This window comes from Dermacentor andersoni, chromosome 6 (assembly GCF_023375885.2).
Source record: "Dermacentor andersoni chromosome 6, qqDerAnde1_hic_scaffold, whole genome shotgun sequence".
Lineage (NCBI taxonomy): Eukaryota > Metazoa > Arthropoda > Arachnida > Ixodida > Ixodidae > Dermacentor > Dermacentor andersoni.
In genome coordinates, this window is record NC_092819.1 from 185,145,198 (window position 1) to 185,163,054 (window position 17,857).

The 17,857-nt window shown below is 43.1% G+C and overlaps 1 protein-coding gene across 1 annotated transcript in view; it reads right to left on the reverse strand.

The window, feature by feature from the left end:
- The window catches only part of Rab39 (RAS oncogene family member Rab39), a 33,075-nt gene extending 17,880 nt beyond the window's left edge, over positions 1 to 15,195 (reverse strand). Inside the window, exons 1-2 of the mRNA XM_050170420.3 lie at positions 14,692 to 15,195; positions 8,024 to 8,165 (exon numbers count right to left, since the gene is read on the reverse strand). Coding sequence (XP_050026377.1) covers positions 8,024 to 8,165; positions 14,692 to 14,909 — 360 coding nt within the window. The 5' untranslated portion in view covers positions 14,910 to 15,195. The remainder of the gene's footprint in view (positions 1 to 8,023; positions 8,166 to 14,691) is intronic.
- Between the last annotated feature and the right edge of the window lie 2,662 nt (positions 15,196 to 17,857).

Genomic DNA, 17,857 nt, shown 5'->3' on the forward strand with positions numbered 1-17,857 from the left:
GCATGGACATCACTATGGCTATTATTGATGCAAACAAATCTGCATAATATTTTTGCGTGATTTGACTTACAAAAGTTGGAAACCAGAAGCCAGATGCAGATTTTGCATATTTCAAATTTTTTTTACTCTCAGTACTTATGCTAAAAATAGCAAATTATTACTTTCATTTGTGTTCTTTGAGGTGCTTCTTTGAAGTTTCGCACAAGAATTCTCAAAAACTGTGTGAGCAATTATTATTCATTTACATGCATTCAAAACACCAGTGTTCAGGCTATAATTTTATGTATTGTGCTATATGTTGCAACTACTATGTGTTGAAATAAAATGTTAAACGATAAAGGCACCAAATGTGAGCACATATATTGTGGTAACGAAAGAGTTAATGGCACTTAATGCATACCGACCCCCTCATGAGATCTGTAACAGTGCTTCTGTTGAACAAGACAAACAATGGTCACTCAAGTGTTTTCATATAAATGCACAATCAATTAAGAAAAAGCAAGATGAGTTCACAACTCTTTCAGACTGCTTTGACTTTTCTTTTGATGTGATTACGGTATTAAAATTGTAAATTGAGCAAGTTGATAAGCATCGATCTTTCAGTTCTTGCAACGCTCACAACGACGAGGACAAAGAAGTGCACTGGACATGAACTGCCCAGTGCACATCTCTTTGGCCCTGTCATTGCCAGCGCTGCAAGAACCAAACTATTATGGTATCAGAAACTTGGCCAACTGATGACAGATTTTAACTACCATATTGTCCGGTCTATATGTCGCACCTTCCTCAAAACGGCAGTTTTCCTAAAAAAATGTATACAAGTCGCACCGGTGTTTAAGATGCACCTGTTCATTCGATGATTTAAAATGAATACAGTGATGTTTCCCTTAGTGAATGCAGGTCACGCGCAAGCAGTGATATGGACACTCCAGACACATTTCTGCTGTCATGGTGGCCATGATGTTCTGTATGAAGTCCAAGGGCGATAACGTCCCGGCGCACCGTATGCTGTATGTGCGAGTGAAAGCGTGTGACAGTGAACCAAATTGCACACAAGGGAAAAAAGCGGGCGGGAAGGCAACGCACGAAGAAATGATTCTGGTAGCAACTGCAATCTTGAAAGTAATCTTGAAAGCAATCTGCAGATACAACAACTTCAGGGTCGCTCAACTTGCAGTTGGTGGCCAGCCGTCACTCGCGTTGCTGCTCCATCCTTCTCGCATGGCGTATGGCAGCTCTAACATGAGAAGAACCCAGTACCGCAACAGCGTGCAGACAACAGTAGCAACTGCCAGAGGACGTCAACTCAGTATGCTTCGTGTGACCATAGCATCCAAACCAATTTCGATGACAGTTTTTTGCGAAAAAAGAAAGGTATACAGTCGACGACCAATCATTCGGATTCCGTGGGGAATGTATCCCAAAACGTTAGTTCTATTTATGTTTTAAGGTGGCCCCTGTGCAACGAATAAGAGGTTGATTCGTTGCTGCATGCACTTCCACTTACGTACAACCAAGTATGCCTGCATTTCTGCCACTTTCGTGCTGTCACTGTATGCCAATGCAAGGACTGCAATGGCTCGAGTCCACACGTGAAGGCTTCAGAGCCTATGGGACATCATCATCATCATCCAAGTTATAGTCACTGTTTAACAGTGGGAGAACATGCTCAAATATATCGTCATCGTTCAGTTCGGCACATGACAAGACCACGCTATCGACGTCTACAAAGTCTTCAAATGTAATGGCGGCAAAAATCAGCAACCCGCAGCCATAAATGATGTTCGCATTTGAGCACGTTATGGTAAGCGGTGGGTTCACGCTCTTCAGTTTTGGAGTCATTTGGACTGCGACTTGACACTCATTCCGAGTCTGACTGTGGGGGCACTGTTGGTGCCATTTGACGCAGCCTGTCAATAATTTCATGAGAAAGACTCCTTGGAGCCAGCAGAGCGCAGTCTGGAATGCAAACTAAACAAACAAGAACAGAATAGCGGAACGGTGTCCGAAAGGCAAACTCAACAAACAGAAAGTTGAGAGCAGGCCATGTGCAGGGTTGACAGAATAGGATGTGATGATTGCGATGTTGACACAACCTATAATTCAGACAAAGCCCTCAAGATCGGCATCTGCAATTAAATCTCTGAGGTGTAGTGCTGCGGTCAAGGCAAGGCCCCAGGGATTACCGTCTAACATGTAATCTCTGAGGCCATACTTGATATCTTGTCGAGGTTTCCAAAGGAGATAATGTCGGCAGAGTCAGCGTACACTACAGGCACAGACAGAGTCTAAATATCGAATGTGGAGCTGACAGCTGTCCAGAATATTGGTTGTCTTTACACATAACCGTAAGTTCCCCACGAAACATCATGCCATTATCCTTAGTGTTAGCTGGACAATGTTTTTTTTGTTGGAAAAAGATGCGGACAGGGCAAATATTTTGCCTCACTAACAAGAAATGCTTCTTTCCAAAATTGAAATGCAAAGCAAAAGAAAAGAAGATAACCATGGATATCATGTGGGCTTCATGCATGGATAAAAAAAAGAACCAGCTGAATCAATTATTTGTGGACTCTAGAGACGTTTCAATCCTCAAGCTGTTCAGGCAATACAGAAATAAACTAAACACTGATCTGCAAAATTATAAAGGCAATATTATGAAATGTACTTTGAGACCGCATTCGTCCACTCTGACAAAATTTGGAGCAAACTTTGGTCTCTCGATAGCTACAGCCCCACCAGAAACTAGACAAAATTATTATTGGTGATGAATACAACGATAGTCATCTGGCTGATGAGTTTAGTAAGTTTATCACACACAAACTGACTCCTACTGCTCGTATACCTGACATAAAAATCAATAGGTGTCCTTCTTTGTTTTTAGAGCCTCTCACCGCATTCCAAGTTGTTTCAGTACTTCTAGAGCTGAAGAATAGCACCTCATGCGATGCAGACAAAATACAGGTATGTCCTCTTAAGCATGTCATTTATGCAATTTTGACACCCCTCAAGTATATTTATGAATTTATGCATAGAAACAGCCATTCTTTCTACCAAAAATACAAATTGCAAGAGCTGTGGTTATTCATAAAAAAAAAAGATAAGTGTGTTTTAGGTAATTAAACGCCACTATGCTGAAAACTTTTCAAAAAGTTCATTCTAACACGATCTGAACAGTTTTTTAGACAAACACAGTGCTATTACCAGCTCTCAGTATGGCTCCCAGAAGAACCAATTAACAGAACTTGCACTGCTACACCGAATATATATATATATATGAAGAAACTGCCAACTTTAGCCTCATCCTTTTCGTCAACGGGCAACCTTGTGCTCCTCCGAACTCGCTCGGCAACGGGCATCACTATCAAAATAAAGTTTAGTTGTTTTGTTCACCTCCAACGAAGCAGTCGGTTCTTTTTGACCTGTCATAATTTCCACAACTATATATATATATATATAATAAGTAATTTGGAGCGCGGGAACATATTTCTATGGATATTTCTAGATTTTATGAAAGCATTTGATTGCCTAAATCATAATAGTCTGTTCAGAAAGCTTAAGTATTACAGAATACGAAGCAAAGCATTACTTTTAATGAAGTCCTACTCGTCATGGATGCAGCAATATGTACAATTAAATAAACACGTCAGCAATGCGAAATTTTCCCTGTGGTATACATCAAGGCAGCATTCTATGCCTGCTATTGTTCCCAAAGCACATTCATGGCATTGTTAACATGAACTCTTTAATTCTAGTTTTATAATTTATGCTGACGAGTTGAAAATGATGATCAGCTTCGCAATATGACTTAGTAGCTTTTGTTACCTCTTTGCCATTTTCCGCTATTATTTTCGAACAGATCCACAACTCACTTAGGGTTACTCACTAAACAGAAATTATTTGCCCCCACTGAGGATAAGCAAAAGAGCTGCGTTCATGTGAATGCCCAATCTGTTAATAGAAAAACATAACTTGAAAGCTTTTTAGTAGCGATCAATAAGCTGTGCAACGTTAGAATGATAAGTGAAACCTGGTAAACAATTAATAATGATGCCTGTCAGCTCCCTCACAAGGAAACATTTATCTGAATAGGTCATCACACGAGGGAGGTGTGTCCTTATTAATATCTGAGCACATATCTTGTGATATACTAGCTAACTATTCCCATTTAACGGCAGATTACGAAGTGCAGTGTGTTAAAGGGGCCCTACAGAGAAAAACGATTTTAACTGTTTTGGTAAATTGCTGTTCCCCATCAGCAGCAAAAGACACAAAAATGAAAGACTGGTGGCAACACAGCCTTGAATTTTCTGCAGCAGTTTGCTATGACATCAGATTTTGGTGCCACCTGCTCTGGCCTAGTTAAATTTTTATCTGCAGAAATGGACTACATTAAATTATAAAAGAGCCAAGAAATGAAATTAAGAAGTTTCAAGAACTGTTACTGAACTACGAAAGCTGAAACACAAAAAAAATAGTTTGAAATCCGTGACGTTACACTGACATACCAGCCCTGGGGTTCCGGTGCAAAATTAAAGAATGATGCTTTGACAGCTGTTTACCTCTAAGAATCAACTTATTACAAGCCAAGGGAGGTAGAATTCTTCAAGAGTACTTATCCATCTAAACAGATTCAGTGTTTCTCTCAGTGTCCCAGTAAGTCCCCTTCTTGCTTGCTACAGCCCCCTGCTCTTCGCCCATTTCTAGATTTTTTTATGATCTGTTATCGTTCACTAATGAAAACAGCCTGAATTAAATACTTGATAGAGACTTTATTTTATTTATCTACAGATACTGCTGCCTCCATACGAGACATAGCAGGGGGTGGGTCAATATAAAACTTGGACGATACAAGAACACGTTTGCAGAATATAACAGGTTAAATGGTCACACGAAAGAGGCAGAACAGGTTTACAAAACGCAGATCAGAGTTAAGAATCCTAACAAATACTTTATCACTTCTGCAGAAAACTATAGTCGTCTAAAGGATCCATCAAGCTAATGTTAATATGACCTCCCATACTCCACATAGGTTTGACGTAAAGAGAGTATTTGTCCAAAAAGGGGGGCACCAGCACAATTCACCTAGTGCCAGATTAAAAACTACTGAAAGCATTATTGATTTGCTTATAACGAATTACTCGCTGCTGTGTATTTTAAGTATTGTTTTGAGTATTGCTATAAGTGACCATATACATGTTTTTGTGTTAGTTCAAGCGAGGGAGCCTTGCATGGAAATGTTCCTTCCAGAACATCCCTTGGCATCATTCCAAATAGCATTGAAGCAAATTAACTGGGATATTTTCTAACGAGATAATCCTGAATTAGCATTTAATTCATGCTGAATTAGATGCAAACAGTGCTGCACATTCTAGAACACACCAGCGATTACGCGGGAATCTTCAAGTCATGCATAAATAGCTGATGTGCTTGACAAATGTGCTCATCACTATCGTTCTGCCCGAGTGTAACTTGTTTTCGTGGGCATAGCTTCACCTAAAAAAAGTTTGTTTTGTGACTTGCCATTGTGCCACGGTCTAATTCTTCACCGTCACAATGTGACAGTATAATGAATCTTTTCAGTTGACAAATTAATAAAGCAGAAATAATGAATGCAAAAATATTTTGGAATAGAGAGCCTGCTGATTCATATTTTTACTTATTACTTGAAAAGATGGCTTTATTAATCCGTCCTGTGACATAGTAACAGTGTTTAACGGGACTGTTTTTTCACTGTGGCACCATTATCAGCCATGCGCATCAGCACCATGAAAGCAGCATGGATCTGAATTTTTGGCCTCTTGATGGCACTCAGCAACAGTATTTGGCTAGGACTCAAAAATGGCAGCACAGGAAGCTACCAAGAGCATTTCAATCTTCCGACTCTCACTATGTTTAATATGGTAAGCAGCCTACCCACTCAACTTATATGTGTCACCACCCTGCACCTGTCTGATCTAATACCATTGCCTGCATTTTCCTTTGTTTTAAGTTGGTGTAATGCTAACCTATTATCTATTAATGCCACCAAGACTAAATTTGTTGTATTTTCCTCACAACAACAACACTTGGCACCCTTCCTTTAACTTTTGGCTCACACTCTATTTCTCCCAGTCCTTACTCATCTTTCCTTGGGATTTCTCTAGGCTGCAGCTTGAAATATAAAGATCACATTTCTCACATAAAAAAGAAAATAGCATATGGTATTCGCATCCTAATTAAAACTTATCCCTACTTTACACATAATATATTAATCTCGCTATACCACTCATTCATTCACTCTCATATGAACTACAGCATAATATGCTGGGGTAACACTTATAACACTCACTTGGCATCCTTCCAGGTAATCCAGAACCAATCCATAAGAATTATTACAAGCAGTTCACGCTTTGCAAATGGAAAATCACTACTACATGAAAACAACATCCTAACCACTTCAGAACTCACCAAATATATTCTAGAGATTTTATTCTACAAATATATGACTAAGGAACTACCATCGATCTGCTTCTCACCTTGTGACCTGATAGCTCATAGTCACACTAGATTTGCACTCAATAATAATTTCCGTCTACCTAAAGTGCGAACTATGGTAAACAGACTGCGGGATTTCCCTCGATATCACTTTGGAATACTCTACCACCTATAATCAAAAATGCAAAAAATTTATACCAATTTAAAATAGAACTAAAAGCACACATAATAAATACTTACTGATATTGTCCTTTTCTTTCTAGTTTTGTTCTGTTTTTTTATATTGTCATGCTGTAACAAGTGTTCTTATTACTCATATGCCATAAGCATGTTTTGATATTACTCTTAGCTCTCATCTGTACTACTGTTGCTTTAAACATTGTATACCATCTTAAGTGTCTTTAACAGCAGGTCCCGACACAGTCTTTAACTATGGGACCTCCTTATGTACACTACGCACATGTATTTTTCTGTATTTTTACCAATAAATAAATAAATTGACATTGAAATTGCCACCTATCACTTCACAGAAACAAAATAAAAGAGTACTAACTGACTGGTGCATGGTTATACCTGAAACAACACAGGGATTGGAGACGCTATTATGAGAAACTGTTTGCAGTGAGTTTAGTATGCCTCGTGTAAATGTCAGAAATAATAGTTTACATTCTGTGGCCCTCTTGTCTACCTTCAGAAACTTGATTATGCATAGTGTTTATTGGCACAAGGGACAGATATGGCCAAACAGTGGCATACCTTTGGGAATCGAGACAACCCTGCTCTTTCCCACCACATGGTTTCGTAAAAGGGCCCAGGCCAGTCTTCCTGGAGGCACCTAAGGTGACTGACTGACATAGCACCATGTTGAGCATTGTAGTTACACATATATTTCTGTGTATCTTGATTACTTCTCTCCGTTTCCTTTTAAATAATATTAATAGTCATATCCCCTTTTCACTTATGTCCTGTTATTTTTATTGCATGTACTTTATTGTGGCTCCCCCATATTTTCTATCAGCCTGCATCTTTCCCCACAGCCGCTGGACAGTTCAGGTGTCCACTGGGAAGTGCAACAATTACGATGCCTATGGCCAATCATTTTCTTTCTCCTGTTTGTTCTTGATAAAAAAATATTCTGGGATTTTATGAGGCAAAACCACAATAAGACTACGAGGCCCATTGTAGTGGGTGGCTCCAATTAATTTTGACTATCAGGGGCTCTTTATTGTGCACCAAAATCTAAGTACACAGGCATTTTTGCCCCATTGAAATGTGGCCACCGCATCGGGCATCGAACCTGCAACCTTGAGCCTAGCAGCACACCGCCCCATACCTGTCCTTAATACAATAAACTACTACTTGGCAGAGAATTGTGTCGAGACTGGGATCTCACTAGTGGCAAGTTGTTTGTAGCTCTCTTCCCATTAATATGGATGCACTCTGGCTAAACAAAAGAGCTCTCCTTGACCTGTAGATTGCAAATCATAGTGTGAATAAACATGTGATGCTGGTCTAAAATTGGAATGGCAACATGTAACAAACAGACCTGGTAGATGACCTTGTGCGGCTCAATGTGCCGCTTGACTTCGAACAGCCAGTCGACCAAGTGCTCAAAGCTGGCTCTCCTGGTTATATCATACAGAAGAAGGGCACCCACAGAGTTGCGGTAGTAGGAGCGCGTGATGGAACTGAAAGGCAGTCACGAGACGAGTTGGCACAACAGTGATGACAACCGGGGCTGCACAACAATGTTGGGAATGACAAATCCACGGCCATCCAAAGACAGATTTCACATAACACAAGCACAATGCAGAAAGGCATCGGATTAGGAGTGTGCAAATATTCAAATACAAATCAAATAGTCTCTGCTACTCAATTTGTATTCGATTCTTCAAGAATCTACTATTCGAAATTACTGAATATTCATTTCTAAATATAAAACTTATTGCAGCCCCAAAGGAGAGAGAACGATGGAAGGACTGTTCTGAATGATTCTGCTGCAAGACAGTTGCAGCGCCACTTCTAGGATCAAATGCATGGGTAAATCATGACAAATAATTTCCAGTACTGAATAAGAATGGCCTGCTTTTAGGCAGCTTATATACAAATATGTTGTCCCTATTGTTTGACCAATCTCACCATGTAATCATTTCTTTGCAACAGGTAGCTACAGTTAAATGGGGCCCAACTATGGATTTGCTGTGGTATCAAACATGTTCCCTTCAACAAACCGCACATGTATCTTGTGACATGCTGTCCCCTTGTTTCATTAGTACTGCCAGGTGCCAACTGAACGCAGGTGTTTGTCACTCAGAAGCTCTTGAGTTGTTCAGACACTCCATTGCAAACAGCGTGAGATATAAATGCCAAATAATGTACATAAGCCTCATTCTTTCTTACTGAACAAATTCCAGCAAAGTTCATATTTCAGTTCATTCATGAACTAGAACTAAGAAGGCATTCAATTAGATATTCTGAGGCCAGTTTTTGCAATATTGATACTAAATCGGAGGAGAAATTTTCACTATTTTGAACAGCCCTACTTATAATCTACATGGTACAAGTGCACCATTCTCACAGTATGATTACATAAGCATACAAAACATGACCATGTAATGAGAAGTACAATATAAACGCCAACTATAAGCTTAAAAGTCGCACAGTAACAGATACAAAGAAAGACAAAAGCTCATGGGAAGGCAACACCAACCTGTCAGTCAAGGAAACATACATGCATTTTTGACAGATGTCAGCTATCACATGACAATGTCTCCTTATGCAATATAAGGTAATCAAAGGCTAATGTAAAGGAGTCCATAAATGCACCAGAGAAAGCTTGTTGGCCACTTCTCTGTGCCCCTTTAGCTGCACAGAAGGTTTTGTGGCCATCAAAATGATGGTATCAACACGTTGAGCATGTGGCATGCTAATTTCCACTATGTGAAAGCTATTGTAACAACAGATACAAGCCATCAACAAGCTGAGCAGGCTTGGCAAACATAGCACCTGAACTTCTACTTCAGAGCTTCAATGCCTTGCTGCTATTGGGCACCAGTTTTACATAATGGGAGAGTGGAATGTGGCATCCAGAGCCACAAAAATTTCAGTTGAGGGTAACTCTCATTTTGCTTGTATTTTGAAGCTACCGCAACTTATAATTTTGACTTGTGTGCTTTAATTATCATAATTCCCTCTGCTCTTACTTCGCGGCACGGTGTGATGCCATTGCAATGGTACTATTCCTCTAGAGGAGCGTTGAAGTCGCTTTTGATCTGGTGCGCGCTCTCGACCATAAGGTTCAGTGCTTGATTGCCTTGTAAATATATTGTGAATACGTTTTTTTGTTGCCTTCATGTAACATATTGGTGGAACTGCTGGGGGTCCGACACAAGATGGGGATCCGCAACAGCCACCAAGTCCCCACTCTAGGCATTTGCATTCTACCAGCGGTGAAACTGCGTCAGTGGCGCCAACAAACAAACTAAGCCATGCCATCCAGCATCCTGGCTCCACCCCATGGTCCTGGGGCCTTATCTGGCACTGATGGCAACCCCATCGACTGGATTCGACTCTATTTGTAATGTAACCATACATTACAAGTGGGACCTGACCTCGATGCTGGAAAGCGTATTTTATCTAAAGGGAACTACGAAGACCTGGCTTGATAACAATGAAGAGGAGCTCACAAGATGGAGCGTATATAAGACGAAACGTTGCAAGTTGTTTGGCCAACCTGCAGGCTGCCTGTGCATCATCAAGAAAGAACTTGCCTCGCATGTGCAGACATCTACAGAGTCGAACCTGACGCACATTCAAGATGTGCTGGCCCTTTGCTGAAAAAATAATGGCAAGATGACAGAAGCCGGTAAGGTTGCGCATATACTCAAAGGTACGGTGGACGATGAGTTTAACCTGATCCTATTTAAAGAATCTACGACAGCCAATAAAATTATTACTGAATGTAGATGCTTCGAAGCTGATAAAAGCCAATGCATCAACCAATACTTTGCCCACCTTCTGAACACGGCAGCAACATCAATGTGTGAGGATGGTCGAATGGCTACTCAGCCTTCAACGTTGGAGGCTATCACCAGAGTTTGACGTAGTAGTTCTGCGGAAACCCACAAGGTGGAGAGAAGTAAATAATAAAGGGAAAATCAGACATCCACCCATTCGCAGCAATTGCTACAAAGGAAACCTATATGGGTTCCTTGAAAGAAAAGCCTCAGAGTTGAAGAAAAATTTGTCCTGGTCCGGGACGGGTGGATGTCTGATTTTCCCTTTATTAATTATCACCAGAATTGTTTGACGCGAAATTAAAACTGCATCCCCTGGAGATTTAAAGCGAGGGGAACCCAGTTATCCCCAACTGACCATATCACTTATACAATCTGTTGTTTGTCAAGAAGTGGCAAACGTGGGCCTTCAAACCATCAGGTCTGTGAACCGTCCTGACGTTTACCTTTCGGCCACCTTCAACCCACTCCAACGCCATTGTCCTACTCACACTTATCGCGATCCGAATGCGTGGAAGACACCTGATGACAAGCAAATTTGCTTCTGATGTAGATGTGTCATACCTCTGTCACACGGAAAATCTAACGTCATTTCCAGCGAATGACATTTGTTGCGGTTAATGTCGTATCACCGTGCGTTGTCACACAGCGAAAACTAGTGTCATTTGAAAATTATGAGAACTGAGGTTAAACAGCACCAATAAAACAAGGACACGAGGAAACATACCACAGACAAGCACTGACGCTGCCAACTGGAAGTTTATTTAAAACTCTCCAGCCATTTTATACTTTCTTCAGCATAGGCATGCTTGCACCAGTCGCAAAAACATCTGCAAATCAGCAACATCATAATCTTTCATCCAAAAAGGCTATCTCTTTTCCCGACAAGGCAAGAGAGGGAGTGCTTACACATTTATCTCCTTCCTTTCTAATGTAATAAGCCTCTATTTCCCTTTTCCTCTTACCTTTTGCTTTCCCTATGAATTATGTTTTTTCAAATATGGGAATGCAGTGACACTTGTTACAATGTCCTGCTAAATGACTGCCATAGGCATTCTTTAAGTTACTGCTGTGCTGACGAGCTCTTTCATTGAAACGCTGTCCCATTTGACCTATATAAGTTTTTCCACGGCTCAGCCGTATCTGATGGATAATGTTGCGCCTGCAGTCAGTGAAACGGGATTTATGATTTGTGGTGCACAGGGGCCTTTCGTGCATTTTCATACGATTACATATCGAGGACAGCTTACACGGGGCACTGAAAAGCAAATTAATATTATGTCTATTAGAAACTTTCTTTAGATTGTGTGACAACGTGTGCAAGTATGACACCCCGTGCGCTTGTCTCTTGTCTTTATTCTTTTCTGTTTGTGATGTTTCGGAACTTATTCTTTTCTCTTTCTGCAAGATGGTCTCGCATACTGAAATGATCACAGAACTGGGAAAGCCTGCATTCTGTAATCGCGCTATCTGATTTAAAAAACTTCTAAAAATTAAAAAATCAGCAAGCTCCTGGTGTCGAGGATACACTTTCAGTTCCAAAACAAATGCGAATGAGTTTGGCCAACCCATTCATTTGGAAATGTCATTTTCAATTAATGTCGTTGCATCTTACCATGTGGAAGCAAAAAACTGGCATTATAAACAAATGTCATTCCTTGTAACTTATGTTAGATTTGCCATGTGCCGGGGGCACAAGACACATTTTACGATATTGCTGAAGTCCTTGGCCCTCGCATTCTCGAACAAGCTTCTCCAGCTTCCGCTATGCACCTCGAAGTTAGCACCAGGTACCAACCCAAGCTGAACCAGAGACATCTGCTGAGAACACTGCGACCCAGTACAGCCGCTTGTCCCCATCACAACGCCGACCTTGTCATTCACCTCCCCATGCCACCTCAATCGCCACCCTACTCCTGGCGTTTTCCTTCAGGAAACTGACAGCTGCAGCTCCTGGAGGTGACGCTGCTATTACGACCTGCCCTCAAATTCCTCTGTTAACACTCCCTACCAATCAGAACCTGATCAATGTTGAAGTGGATGGCCTACCTGTTTCAGCTTTGTTCAACACCAAACCGGCACCCATTTTCGTAATGCGTTCTCAACGCCATCAGCAGTTGAAGAAAGTTAGGACCCCTGCCCCATCACGTGTTGTACATGTGGCGAACATTGGTATGTCTCCTGTAGCTGGCCTCTGCCAGGCGCCAAACTTCTGTTTTGTTCGCCGTCCTCCCCTACAGTTCCTATGATGTCATCCTCGGTCTTGACTCTGTCTGGTTCCACTAACAATATCTAAATTAAAAATGCTGCCCTCAAACAAAGTACTAATGCAGGGCCCCTTTAACTATGTGCTATTGCTTCTAGTGGTATGTCTTGTCTACCAGCACTTCTTCCTAAGTTTGAATAAAACATCACTATCTTCTTATTTAGTAGTATGATTGCAATTGTGACAGTGCATTGAAAGGTTAGATGGCATTCCACCTGTAAAGAACCATTTGAGCACGAATAATTTCCAATGAATGCAACAACCTGTCTGCCCAACATAAAGGTAACAAGAGCTAAAAGGAAGTGAATAAGCTACTCCTATACGACAGTCTATGAACTTGTTCATGTAATTTACGTAACACCTGTCTGATCTTTTTCGTTCAACTGATGTTTCTTCCTCTACATGGCGGCAGTCTTTCCTAGCTTATTACCTTGACTTTCCTGGACAATCATGCATGTTGGCAGTAATGCCCGAGATGTTCTCACAAATGTAGAACTTGGACACAAGAGAAGGGATGAAACATGGGACTGACTTTCAACATGTTTATTCTTTCCAAAGAATGCTTTTTGTGTCGTTAGCATAACTATTGAGATACATACTTCTTTATCTTTCTTCAGGAACCACTTTTCACCAGCTAACAAATGTTAAATGCTACAGCTGGGGGCAGGACATGCCTGCATGTATCAGAGGTTGCTGAAATGTTATCGATAGTTCTATCCGTTGGCTGCTGTCACCAAGGCATTTGTAATCTGACTGCATGCACGATGCAAATTGTGTAGTACTTTCTGGAAGCCACGCGGGCACCAGCAATTACCTTAGAACCTGTGATTAGTCGTGTATAAGAACCAATGCGCGTGACCTGCTTATCAGATTTTCGACGATCGACGACTTTGCTTGCCGCTGTCATTGTGCCTGAATGTTACTTGTTTTGCTGGGCACAAGTTCGCCCAATAAAGAGCTAGCTTCGTCATTCACAGTTTTGGTACCGTGTTTTTGACCGTCACTATAACATGAGAATATGTTGAACCAACTAGCCCAAACTTGCACCCTGCGAGATCGTCTCCGAGATCATTCACACCCTTGTTGAACTTTCTCTCCAAGCATTTTAGAGCTGCCAAAAAAAAAAAAAATTTAGAAAAAATCCACATTGTGTGTCCATCAACAGAAGGTGGTCATTCACTTCAGCAGGCAAATCTAATCAAAGCAGGCTTTGCTGTTGTTTCCATGGCCACTATCTCAACATGCTTCAAGATATACATTAGGTATATCCCTTTACATGGCTGCAGAAAGCATAGATGGCAAGAGGAGGAGCATCAAGTGATACCCTACATTCACTACCTGTTAAATAGAACTAAAAAGTAGGTATTCGATATGAGGTCAACATTGTATTTACTGCTGGCAATAAGTTAGAAAACCCATGTGCCACCATGCAGATATATAAAGAGCAGTTGAACAGAAAAAGAAAACAGATGTTAAGTAATTAAAGCATACAAGTTTCTAGAATGCCATACAAGAGCACTCTATAAAGTTCCCTGTAGCTTCCTTTTAGGTCGTTATATCAATCAGAGATTTAGCATAAATGATCTTTAATCGGTTGTTTTGATGTGCTTTTACGATTTCAAGAGCGTTCGTAAATTTGCAATTTCTTTGGGACATAAGGATGAGCGTCTCAATGTCCACGCGTGGCATATAAGCGGTCCCTCGGTAAGAAATTTGAAGCACTGTGGAAAGCGCGTTTCATGATTTACGGACTGGCAATTCCTTCCTGTATGCGTATGCGCAGTCTTTTCGTTGCTCTTGTGCGCCTACCTTCCCATGGATCCGCTCAGCGTTCCGTCGTTTTAAGCGCCTCCCATTCTGCGCAATAACAGGCACGGCCGCAATCAAGAAAGCGTCCCGCTAACCTTCCTAATCCGAGCAAGCACACATTACCGAAATCGCTCCTGTCCGGCGGTGTCCCACAGTTGAAGTTTCACTCTGACATCCTTCTTCACCTCGATGAGCCTTGCGAAGAAGTCGACGCCGACAGTCGGATCGCAGACGTCGTGAAACTTGCCGTCGGTAAACGCTTTGAGCAGCGTGCTCTTTCCGACAGTACTGTCGCCGATCAGTATTAGCCGGAACTGATAGTCAAAGATGGGCTCGACCATTTTGGCTCCATCGAAATCACGGTCCGTTGCTCAAAGCACGACACGGCAGCGCCGATAAAGTTCGCGGCTGAGACGCGATGCAGACAGAAAACAACAAATATTACGGAGCACAAACAACTATGCGCACTGCTGGCAATGTACAATCAGATGCATTAACATCGTAGCATACATAGAATACGCGGTCGGTAGGGTCCCCACCTCGCTCTATAACCTCGCCTACACCAGCACTTCCCCTAACCAGCATGAATCCACGACCAACTGAACTCCAGACCTGCACAGATCTCCCTCCTCCAGCACGCCTAGTCTAGTTCGCCTCTTTTGCCGCTAGGCAAAGAACGTACGAGCAGAGTGGCGCTAGTTATAACCTGTTGGCTGTCGTTTGCTTCTGCGATCTGTTCAGCGCTTCTCTTGCAATTTCGACAGGGCCGTCTGCTGTGCCCTGGGCACAGCAGACGGCCGGTGCCCGAAACGTCTACGTTTACTTATGACGTCACGTTCGCTATAACTCATGATGTCACATTCGCTCATGGGGCTCTTGCATTGCCCAGGGGGCGCTGCGAAAAAGGTGCTAAAAAGCGCCCTCTGTCCTAAAATGGGTCGTACCAAGCTCGGTCGTCTGCTTCGGAAAGCACGTTTACAATATGGACCCGCCACTTTCGGTTGTGTTGTATCACGGCCTGCAGCGAATATCGGGCGCCGGAGATATTTTTCAGGGGTGGCACGCTGCGTAAAGGCAAGAAATTATGCAGTGCCGAATACGTGTATGCCGTTCAAGAATTAAGCGGCGAAGTTTTAGCGCGGTGTCAATCGCAAGTGAAGCGAGTCGCGTACGAAGTGGAACTTCAGGTAAGGTTTGCACGCTGCTAGATTCAGGCGCACAAACGCGAGGAAATGCTTGCTATAAGTGAATCCACAGCAGCGATAAGCAGACATCATGTGTACGGAACTGCTCGAGCACACGACGGTACGCGCCGCGACGGCAGCGGTCTTTCGACATGCCGCGAAACGGCGGGTCTCCTGCACTCTTTGTTGACTGCATGTCGCTAAACAAGTAGTTATGCCTGCGTTGTAGTAGCGGCCATCTGTCCCTTTTAGTAACTGGTAATAACTGATGCAATGCATATGAGCTCGCACGTACGTGCGAATCGCGCTGCAGCGCGAGCTTGTGCGCTGCTCGCTTGATGTAGCTTTTAATGACAACGCTCGAACATCGATCTGCTGTACTCAATACTGTCTAGCTGCGATGCCTCAACATGCTGGCTTGAGGTCAAGTATGAGCACATTTAACTCTCTATAACCTGTGCTGCTCGTAGTGGCCGGGGTAGTGAATTGTCACCTAATCAGCCCGGCTATTTGTGGTCATTTGCACACACCTGGGCACTTCACCACTTCGCACCGGTCGAATTGTTAATTGTCACAGTGGCCGGGTTTCGAATCGTGAATCACCAGCCATGCCTGCTGCTATGTCGGTCTGCCGTCGGGACTGTAGGTGCAAAAGACCGAATTTTAGAACGCAGATCTATAATCAAGCAAGCTTCAAGACAGGTGAAGCAGTCAGCATGGCGCGAAGTTTCGCTTACCCAGCGCGACGAACTGCAGTTAATTACCCAGCGCGCCCGACGCTCCGCTTCGTGAGGCCTTGAAGGGAAACGATAGAATCGGATGTTGGGATTCAGGCCTTCTTGTTCATGGCAGCCCACGACGCAGCAGTATCGATGGTGACGCTTTTTCGATGCTGAGCTAGGTCCCTCCGGATCGGCGTCGCCGATTCCTTCTGCTTCCAGCATTACGTCTCACGGAGAGTCCGTTTTCGTGAAACTATAGGCTGCGGCTAGCTCGCAGCGTGGTCGGCGTGGTCTGTGAGAAGTGACGAGCCTTTTCGCACTCGCAACAGGGCAGAAAAAAGTGCGAATCGACGCAAAACTCGGCCTAGAAACGTGCTTCGCCACAGCCAGGGCTCAATACGACCCAAGCTGGTACGACCCAGATGTCGTTTCCCGCGCCGCCACCAGGCGCCGCTGCTATACCTCAAACTCCAGCGCAAGACGCCCATTTCCATGGCGGCCGTCTTACGGCATAGAGTTAGTAGAACAACTCTAGAGGAAAAGCTGGGCCGAAAAACATAGAGTTACTATACTGACTCTAGAGGACAAGCTACCCATAGGGCCCATGCACGTGGGCCCATGTACAGTGCCTAGAATATACTGGCTAGTGTGCCGTGCACACGCTCTTTTCAATGGAGGAGCGTGGCGCCGCCTGCAATGAATGCCCACGGTGGCCGACAGAGGTCGCTGCCACACGGGTGGGTGCAGACTGCGCGTGTCGTCTGCTTCGCATATCAGTTTCGCAGCTGTTGCGTCGGTTTCTATGTTGGCGTTATCAGTGTTATTACAGCGTTGCGTGTTTGTTCTTGGTGTTGTCAAAGAGTGAGTGCGTCGCTGCTGTGTTCGTGTGCCTGTCATTACGAGAACTATGCGGCGGCGATGAAAAAATGCCGAAGAGACAGTGCAAGGAGAGGACCTGCTTTGTGCCGTTGTGTCGAAGCGGCTACCGCTCGAACAAAGGGCGTGTATCCTTGTTCACTCCACCACTGATACGAAGCGGCAGCAGAATGGGCAAGAATGATCAGGAGAGTGGACAGAAGGCCGGCACCAACTGCTGTGGTTTGTAAAAAACATTTCGAAAACAGCTTAGTCGACCGCGCGTTGTCTATCACCGTGAACGGCGTTGTCCACGAGATTCCCCGCGATAAACCACGCCTGAAACCCTACGCTATACCCACGATATTTCCTGAGTATCCTAGGCATGCACCTTACTTCTCGTGAGTACCAGGGAAAAAAAAAACAAGAAAAAAGGAGCAGTAGTGCTTTGATCTACTATACTGTTATGTTGCACGAAAGATCACTGCCCAAAATTCTTGACCACAGTGTGCAGGCTTCTTTGCGTAA